At 38.8% G+C, this 10,000-nt stretch overlaps 1 protein-coding gene across 5 annotated transcripts in view; it reads left to right on the top strand.

Annotated features, from left to right (window-relative positions):
• The window catches only part of LOC124392409 (collagen alpha-3(IX) chain), a 44,226-nt gene that overhangs the window by 24,181 nt on the left and 10,045 nt on the right, over positions 1-10,000 (top strand). For 4 of the 5 annotated variants that reach the window (XM_046859412.1, XM_046859413.1, XM_046859410.1 and 1 more), the window contains 12 exons: positions 516-912; positions 1,089-1,169; positions 3,302-3,319; positions 4,147-4,239; positions 5,263-5,298; positions 6,020-6,091; positions 7,314-7,367; positions 7,479-7,514; positions 7,633-7,656; positions 7,756-7,809; positions 8,779-8,850; positions 9,653-9,682. In XM_046859412.1, coding sequence (XP_046715368.1) covers positions 516-912; positions 1,089-1,169; positions 3,302-3,319; positions 4,147-4,239; positions 5,263-5,298; positions 6,020-6,091; positions 7,314-7,367; positions 7,479-7,514; positions 7,633-7,656; positions 7,756-7,809; positions 8,779-8,850; positions 9,653-9,682 — 967 coding nt within the window. The remainder of the gene's footprint in view (positions 1-515; positions 913-1,088; positions 1,170-3,301; positions 3,320-4,146; positions 4,240-5,262; positions 5,299-6,019; positions 6,092-7,313; positions 7,368-7,478; positions 7,515-7,632; positions 7,657-7,755; positions 7,810-8,778; positions 8,851-9,652; positions 9,683-10,000) is intronic. The other variant, XM_046859411.1, reaches the window with a different exon arrangement.

Genomic DNA, 10,000 nt, shown 5'->3' with positions numbered 1-10,000 from the left:
TACTGATGGTGGTGAGAAGGTAAGGAGGCATTAAAAAAGGCTGCTCAAAATCTTCCACTCTAAACCATGGAAAGCAGATCTTCATAGAGCTGGCTTCATACACATGGGCATTGTTCATGCTGGAACAGGTTTGGGTTTAAAATGAAGGATAAAGTTAATGGTACCGCATCGAAAAACTTCATGTACGATTGTGTGCCTTTAGCTTTGTGGTAGCATTTTGTGAAAGAACCACATGTGAATGGAAAGGTCAGGTGTCATACCCCATCATCATAGTTAAATACATTGTCCTTGAAGGATTTCCCCCCAAAAAAAATTGAACAGCTGATGAATGATGTTTGAAGAATGGCATCTGTGAATCATTTGATCTTGACAAATATTTAACCCTCAAACACCACCAACAAATTGTTTAAATCAGTGGACCATTTGGGTCAAAAAAATGATTTCAGTCATGAAAAAATGATATTCTGGTCTGGTTCTGTGACACTGAACGAGTTTTCCACTCTTGTCCTCCCGAGGCCGACATTCCCAAGAGGCTTCCCCTCAGAGTTCTCGTTCATGACCACATTCCGCATGATCAAGAACACGGTGAACAAAGTGTGGAACCTGTGGCAAGTGGTGGATGAGGACGGCTTAAAGCAGGTGGGGATGCGTCTGAATGGGGACCAGCAGGCCCTCGAGATCTTCCTCACCACTTTGGAGGGAGACCTGCAGACCGTCACCTTCCCAGGCCTCTCTGTGCTCTTCAACACCAAGTGGCACAAAGTGATGATCGGCGTGGAGAGCGAGATGGTCACGCTATACGTGGACTGCCAGCCTGTCGACCAGAAGCCGATCAAGGAGAAGGGATACGTCAGTACGGATGGAGAGACGCTCTTTGGGAGACTGGACGCCGATCCCAACAGCTCTGTGGTGGTAAGAACGCTTACGATTGGCTTTAAACCCACAAACTTCTGATCTAAAGTCCAACATCGTAAACACTGAGCTATCCTCAACTGCTGTTTGAAATCGAAACGTAATCATTTTCAGCTCCTCTTGATAAATACGCTGCAAAATTGACCAACGGCGTTTGTTTCTTTCTCGTGTTCTAGTTTGAGGTGCAGTGGATGCTGATTCACTGTGACCCGAAGAGAGCTCAGAGAGAGAGCTGCACCGAACTTCCTGTTGCTGAGGTAATCATCTCATCACCTGTGTCTTTGTCCACGTCTGTCACTAGTAATTACAATGGCTGTGAAGAGTGTGGAAACACCCAGCCTTTTAGAAGTTTATACAACAAACTCGATAAAAAAACACACATTGGGACTATAAATGAGTGAATGAAAGTTCTGTGGGGTCCAAACGTGACATTTTGGTCTCTTGTCTTTGAACTTGTGTAAAATTGAGAACAGGAGAGAAGATGTGATCATCACCCCCACAGTCACACATGGAGGTGGAAGCTTAATGGTTTAGGGTTGTTTTGGAGTAGGGAAGGTTCCGGAAAGTAAGAATGATCCTGAACCAAAATGGCTGCCATTCCGTTCTTCACCATACATCCGTCTGGACTGCAGCTCATTGCAAACGACTATGGCTACTCTATCCGGAAACATGATTTGTACTGGGCACATGCATAAATGCGTCCACTTCCTGTCTGAACAAGTCGAGACAATGTACGGCAATTCGGGGTATTTAATAGTTTATTTAATAGAAATAGATCTTTACTAGTGATTCTATTGATATAAATTATAAATTGCTTAAATAAAAATAAATAAATGGAGAAATGTAATGAAATAGTTATTTATTTATTAATGTATTCAATTTATGTTTTGTTAAATGAATTCATTCCTTCAATTGATCCTTCATTCATACAGAAATTCCTAAAGCTGTACATGAAACACAAAAACATCCATATTGCCAGACTGTTGCAAAAACGTTAGCGTTGACAGGAAGAGGCAGCAATTTCAATTTCCCGTACACATCGAGTCGCCATAACGATTTCGCCGTACAACAAGACGATGAGCCGAAGTGAACGAAGTGTTATTTAGAGAGCAAAAAGTGGTCTGGAGTGTTATCTATCATGGAACGACCTGCCAGGTCACTGCACCTAAATCCTACTGAACTGCTCTGAGATGAACAAGAAAATCTCCATCTAGTGAAGAACATCTTTGGCACAGCAAAATATTTCAGCCGAGAGTGTGTAAAGCTAAGCACAATTTATGCTGAAGGAGGATTTTTCAATGAAAAATAAAGTAGAACATCTAAACATTTATAGATTTGTTTAGTCAAAGTCACTCTTTATATCGTTACATGACTAAGTTTGTTGCATAGAAACCAAAAAAAAACATGCATGTGTCTTTCAAACACCATTAAATATCAGGTGTTTTTACACTTTTTACAGCCAATGTATCTGATAATGTGAAAGGTTTTACTAGAAAACAACTCTTGAGTTTGAGAATTTTCTAGGATGACACTATAGCCTCTGTTAAAAAGATTATTCTACAGTATATTAGGTCAGAATTTAATTTTCTTCACATATCTCATTTTAGATAAAGATTAAGCTCGGAAAAAATGCAAATTCAAACGTTTCTAAATCGGCCTGGGCGGAGATTAAGTTTCGTTTTTAAATGAAATCTTACGCCATTCGAATGATATGAATTGAAACATATGACAAAAAGGGTCTACAACACTTTCTTTTCATGTCACTTCCACAAAATGTTAGCATTAAATAGTCACATGATAATAAGCTTGCTAGCAATGTTATTTGACATACTGTTACCTAGCTAGACATCACACATTTTAGCTTCTTAGCTAGGCAACAAAAATGCCTACGAGCTGTAAATACATACATTTCATAATGTTAGATGGCTAGTTAGCAAACTTTATCCTTGTTTTTAAGCAAAACATTAGCATGCGTACTAGCTATGTACATGGCTAGCTTTGCTAACATTGCAAGATTTTCTAATAAAATCTGAGCAATATCCTGAGCAGTATATTGTCCTAAAGAGGCTAAAAAAAGGCTAATTGTGACATTGCATTATCCATTACCAGGCTCCGCCCACACTGACTCAGAAACGTGAATTACATTATCTTTATTTTTGTTTGTTTGTTTTTTGTACGCAAGCTTTTTGCAAATGTTCAGCTACTGCTAGCTGTACTAGTTCCTTAAAGCCTGCGCTAGTGTTAGCATATTAGCAGCAAAGTTTACGATCTTGCTTTTTTTTTGCTGCTGGTTTGTTTTGTTTTTGTAATTTTCTGGTTCTGCTGGTGAGGTTTGGGTGGCAGTTCTGACTAACTCTATAATCATTCTCTCCTTTTTTTGCTTCTTCAGATGTATGCCAATGCTGAGGTACTTCATTTATTCACTTTATATTTTTTTAAGCCAATAATCTACTCCGATGCTTCGTTGCTTAATCGCTTTCTGCTACTTGCCGGGTTCTCCAATTACCCCTCCAGACTTACAGTCAAGACCAAAACGGCATCAGACGTCATTGTTTTAATGCTAAATAATGCTAATAAAATGCCACTGAGTCCAGTGTACCACTTTTCCAGCCGAGCCACTGTGGCATTTTTAGAAATGCTTTAACAAGGATCACGCTGGCTCGCTTTCAGCCCAGACGCATTAATCAGAGCCAGATATTACGCTCCGCAGGTGACGGCTGGGCTCTTAGTCTTCGTTATGTCACAGGCGCCTCTCTTCAGACGCCCCCCCCCAGGAATTATAAGGAGGAGATTTCATTGCATTACTGTAGCTATCGATTTTTAAGTTCACTCTAAAGGAGAATGAGGCAAGCCATCACAATCACTTAATTAGCATCTAGCATAAATGTTTTGTTACATCTTTAAGAGATGAAAATCAAAATTTATATTGACAGAAATTATGAGTTTCCTCATTGATGTTTCTAATGATGTTAATATTAGAGATTGAATGTGGAATTGGATGTTCAAAATGAAGCACATAGCATCAATACGCTCAGGTGTCCACAAACTTGTCCATTTACTGTATGCTAACAAGGGCAGTGTAGCGAGTGTGTCTGTGCTGTTATGCTAAATATATATGAACATCTGAAATATTTTAGTAAATTGCATAAGGTCTAGTGTTATATACAAAAAAGAACACTGCACTTTTTATCACTGCTTCATATCATATTTTGTCGTATCTCTTGTTCCATCCAGCCTGACCCTAAACCAATCCCTGGGCCTGCTGGACCACCGGGTCCTGCAGGACCTCGGGGACCTCCTGGAGAAGATGGCCGTGATGGTAGAGATGTAAGTGATTTAATATGCTTTAACATACTCAGACCTTCCTCCTGTAGCCATGACACAACCAATGTGGCCACATCGGCAAATGAGATGTTACTATAACGACCCGTATGGATGTAGGAGTAACGATGATGTTCCCGACACACAAATTAATGAACTAAATCAGATTTGTTGGTGAAGACAATAGCAAAGAGGAACTTAGACATTGTGGAAGTTTAAAAAATAAAATAGTTACAATGCATGTACTCATTTTTCCACATTAGTTGTCATAGTAACAGCTCATCTGCTTATAAAGCTACACTGGTTGTCATAGTAACAACAAATTAACTCCAAATGCTACACTGAATGTGCTCATTTACTTTTCAATCGATGTTAGTGGTCATAGTAACAGCTAATTTACTTTTCAATTTTTATTAGATACTTCTATAGCTACAGTGGTTAGTTGTCATAGTAACGGCTTATTTCCAATTATAGCAACACTGGTTGTCATAGTAGCAGCACAGATACTCATGTACCCCTTATTGGTTGTCATGGCGAAAAAATTAACGATATTATATTATATTATATTATATTATATGATATGATATTATATTATATTATATTATATTATATTATATTATATTATATTATATTATAATAAATATTATATTTTATAGTAATGTGTTATAATCCGACGTCGCCACTTACGCTTTGTTCTCTCGGTTCATTAATACCCTGAAGCTCACACATTTGCATGCTTCTCACCTCGCACGTCACATTCACGTCTGTTCCCTTCAGAAAATACGCCAGGTTTGTCGTATATATTTTATTTCAGCTTTGTTATTTCCTCTTGGTCCCTGGCCTCATTATCCCCATCATTGATGAGGCTTTAATCAGAGAGGAAAGTGTGTGTGTGTGTGTGTGTGTGTGTGTGTGTGTGTGTGTGTGTGTGGTCTCTAGACTCTGGTCGTTAGAGGTGTAGACCTGTAGTATCGAGCCTGTAGGAGTTGTTTTGATCGAGTTATACATCTATTTTTGATCTCTTTCCAGGGTATTCCAGGAACTCCAGGTACTCCAGGTGCATCCGTGAGTATAAAAACATCTAAACACCTAAAGATCAATCAATCAAGGAAAATCTCAGGGACAAACTGGAGTGTAAAACCAAACGAATGGCCTCGATTGAAGTACATGTGAATCCTTCTGGCTTTTTCAGGCAGGAATTAATGCGAGAAACATGCAGCTCTAAAGATATACTTTAAGGATGCTAATCAATCCCACTAGCATTTGTCACACTGTAGATCTATACGACCCAAAGTATTTTCACACCTGACTTTTCCACCCATATGTGGTTCTTCCCCAAAATGTTACCACACATCTGAAGGCATGCACTTGTAAAGGATGTCTTTAGATGCATAAGCATGAATTTTTCCTTTTTAATCAATTGGTTCATGCTTTTTTCTTGAACAGGAAGATGTTCGAAATAATGTTTTAATGGTGCTTAATAGCATGAGATCTTTCACTCTAGTAAAGTGAATCTACAGCATCCAAAGACATAACAGAACTACGCCCTACATATCTCTTGACTTGCCCCAAACGTGAGGTATTTATTAGACTCTGTCTAATCAGAAATGTCACGTGGGCACAGTTTGATCAGAAACTAGAAGAAAGATGAGGGTATAGATAATTGATTTAGCGTTGAGCACCCATGCTGAGGCGTATCTTAGCAACAACAAAGGCTAATGGAGCACTCTGACAAAGCTGCGTGTGTGTGTGTGTGTGTGTGTGTGTGTGTGTGTGTGTGTGTTAGGGCAGTAAAGGGGAAAAGGGCGAGATTGGTCTGCCAGGACAGAGAGGATTACAAGGACTTCCAGGACCCAGTGTAAGTACCAAGATGCTATCGCTAACCACTCTGTGTGTGTGTGTGTGTGTGTGTGTGTGTGTGTGTGTGTGTGTGTGTGTGTGTGTGTGTGCAGAGCTTTTTCTAATTATTTATGCTCTTAGCATACATTTTTTTTAACAATAATGTATGTTGTAGGGGCGGAGCTTATTCAAATTAAGTGCATGCTGGGGTGGGTCTTATTTTAATTATGTACACATTGAGGGTGGAGCTTATTCTAATTATGTGCACAGTGAAGGTGGAGCTAATGCTAATTAAGTGCACAGTGAGGGTGGGGCTTATTTTAATGATGTACACAGTGAGGGTAGGGCTTATTTAAATTATGTACACAGTGAGGGTGGGGCTTATTTTAATTATGTACACTGCGAGAGTGGGGCTTATTTAAATTATGTACACAGTGAAGGTGGAGCTAATGCTAATTAAGTGCACAGTGAGGGTGGGGCTTATTTTAATTATGTACACAGTGAGGGTGGGGCTAATGGTAATTAAGTGCACAGTGAGGGTGGGGCTTATTTTAATTATGTACACAGTGAGAGTGGAACATATTCTAATTATGTGCAGTGAGGGTGGAGCTTATTCTATTTATGTGCACAGTGAGGGTGGAGCTCATTCTAATTATGTGCACAGTGAAGGTGGAGCTTATACTTTTTATGTGCACAGTGAGGGTGGAGCTTCTTTCTGCAATTGCATGTGCTGTGTGGGAGTGGCTTATTAAATTGTGTGCTTTGTGGGTGGAGTAAATACAATTATGAGTGCTATTAGGGCGGGGATTAATTAACTTACCTTTGTACATCGCACTGGATAAGGGTGTCTGCTAAATGCCGCTAATGTAATGTAATGTACTTATGTGCGCATTTCTTGTTAAAATATTTGCGTTTGTTTGCTATTGTCTGGTGAACACAGCATTGTCTGATGATGTGAGTTACAGCGTGTAATTTAATCGTTGGATTATGGTGTAGGAGTATGAGGGTGTATGATTTGGGGGTGGAGGTAGATATTGCACAGCATTAAGGGGTGGAGTTTTTTTAGCTGAGGTGAGATTTCTGAGCCTTTAATGGCTAATTATCATAATCTATGCTACAAGGGCGGAGCTTGTAATAATTATGCAGGTTGTAGGGTGTAGAATTTGTTCATTTGTATTTTTTTTAAGTGAGCTACAAGTAGAACATAAATCAACCTACCCCTCTGGTCTTGCTCTCCACAGGGGCCGATGGGACCCATGGGGCCAATGGGGCCGAGGGGACAGATTGGAGAAAGAGTAAGGGCTTCTCTAATCCCAGAAGAATACTTAAATCTCTTATTACACACTCATAATTCATCATACTCAGAGAGAGAATGTTTATTTCCTTACCATGATTTGTGTAATTAGGGTCTTCAGGGTTTCCCAGGCCCAGCTGGACCACCCGTAAGTTCTTGCAGATGTTTTCCTACACGATTGCACGCTAAATGGAATTTGAAATACATATTTCTGCTTGAAATTTTGTGCTGCTGAAAAAGTCATGAGGTTGTTTATCTCTGTGTAGGGATCTGAGATCACTGGACCACCTGTATGTACAACTTTCTTCATTCTTTATTACCTTCAATCAAACAATGTAATATATATATATACATATATCTTTCATTTTTTTCTATGTATTTTTCTTCAGGGGCTTCCAGGCAAACCCGGTATCCCAGGAGACGAGGGCAACATTGGTCCTGAGGTCAGTATCTGGAAGATCTATCACATTCATCTAGAAACATTTAGTTCCACTGTTCCATCCAGAGTGAGAAAGTTATTGGAAACATTTCCTAATGACCTTACTGACTCCTTCATGGAGGATTTCTGCATGTGGTGGAACTGATGTGGCGAATACGGGGAGTTCTGATCGACAGCTCGAAGCACAAGATCAATTTGGAGACAAACTTTAGAAGAAAATCGAACAAAAAAGCAGCACCAGGACTCCAACAATTTCATTATTTTCTCTCCACTGAAATAGATGTAATCATATGGCACTACTTTATCTCTCTGTGTGCTTCAGAGCAGCAGAATTCTGGATCTAGTGAGCTTTTTATTTAATTCATAAGAAAAACGAAACCTTATTTTGATCCATTTAGTCAGTTTTGGTCTACAAACACCAGACATTTAACTCCTCAAAGACTTTTGGAAGCTACTTCAAACATACTTCAAAGATGCTTTACAGATGCTTAAAAAATATTTTAAAGACACTTCTAAGATACGTCGAAAGGTGCTTCAAAAATACTTCAAAGATACTGCAAAGATACTTCAAAGATGCTTCAAAGATGCTTAAAAAAGATTTAGAATACACTTCTAAGATACGTAAAAAGGTGCTTCAAAAATTCTTCAAAGAATCTTCAAAGATCCTTTTCAAAGATGCTTCAAAAATATTTCGATTACACTTTTAAAATACTTCAAAAGGTGCTTTTAAGGTGCTTTAAAGATACTTCAAAGATGCTCATTTTTTTTTTAAGCTACTTTAAAGGGAATTGATAAATGAATGCAATTAGTCGAAGATCTTAAATCCTTAGTCCAAGGTCCTTTAATGTATAATATAAAATGATTATTCATAAATACAATAAAATATATATTATATATATATATATATATATATATATATATATATATATATATATATATATATATATATATATATAATCTGGTATTTTTACAGGGCCCACCCGGAGCCAGAGGATCCAATGGATTTCCAGGACCTCCCGGCCCACCTGGCCCCCCCGGCCCACCCGTAAGTGCCACACCTACCCTTCTAAACGCATATATAATAGCTGACACTAAAACTAACAGCTGAACGTTTTCTGAGTGTTTTATAACAACCGGAATAAAAAAAACATTTTTTACATTTTTCCCAGTTTGTTAGCGATTTAGGTTTTGCTGAAACAGCAGGATTTTTCTCAGAGATATTAATCATGTGTGAGTCAGAGCTCTGCAGCGTGATGTTTTATCGCACACTTCGCTCGGCTTCTCGATTAATTAGGCATTGAATCTGGTAATCACGCTGAGTATGACCAAACGTTTATGGACACGGAATATGTGCTTTTTAAATATCCCATTCCACATTTAGTCCACTCTTCTGGGAAGATGTTCCACTAGATATTTGTGGAGATTTAAAGGTTCTAGTGAAGTCAGGTAGGTAAGGTAAGGAGGCCTGGGGGTGCAGTCAGCGTTCATGTTGAATATATACGTATAGCAGAAGATCATCTACATCTTCTAACCCATGTAAAGAAATCTTCATGGAGCTGGCTTTGGGGAAATTGTCATGCTGGAACAAGGTTGAGTCTCCTAGTTCAAGTGAAGGGAAGTTTTTTTTTGGATGCTACAACATCTTAAGACGTCCTAAACAATTGTGTGCCTCCAAGTTTGTAGTAGCAGTTTTGGAGAAGAACCATATATGGATGGAAAAGGCATATGTCCAAATAATTAAAGGATGTTATTTGCATGGGTTTATAAATGCATTTTCATACATTTCTATCTGTGTGTGTGTGTGTGTGTGTGTGTGTGTGTGTGTGTGTGTGTGTGTGTGTGTGTAGGGCGGAAATCCTGAAGGAAGTGGCGAGAACGTGAGTGCCTTTTTATCCTTTCATCATTTCTAAAGAACACAGTCACCTATAACAAACATGGGTTCTTCAAGGGTTCTTTAGATATCTTTATTATGTTGATCCACATAGGAGCCTCGCTGTGTGGTGGTGTTTCCACAATACTAAAATCTATCATCTACTCCAGAGGGTTAGAAGGTTAAAATAATGAACTAAACAGCAGCTAGGAAACAAACTAACTGCTATTACAGTCAGGTTCTTCAGGAGCATGCTAAGCTGTAGCTCCAGGATGGATCTAGTTTTCAGATGAAACACAGTGGTGGTTGATATACAACATAATGA

This window comes from Silurus meridionalis, chromosome 10 (assembly GCF_014805685.1).
Source record: "Silurus meridionalis isolate SWU-2019-XX chromosome 10, ASM1480568v1, whole genome shotgun sequence".
NCBI classification, from domain to species: domain Eukaryota; kingdom Metazoa; phylum Chordata; class Actinopteri; order Siluriformes; family Siluridae; genus Silurus; species Silurus meridionalis.
This window is presented reverse-complemented; position numbering and strand designations above follow the sequence as displayed.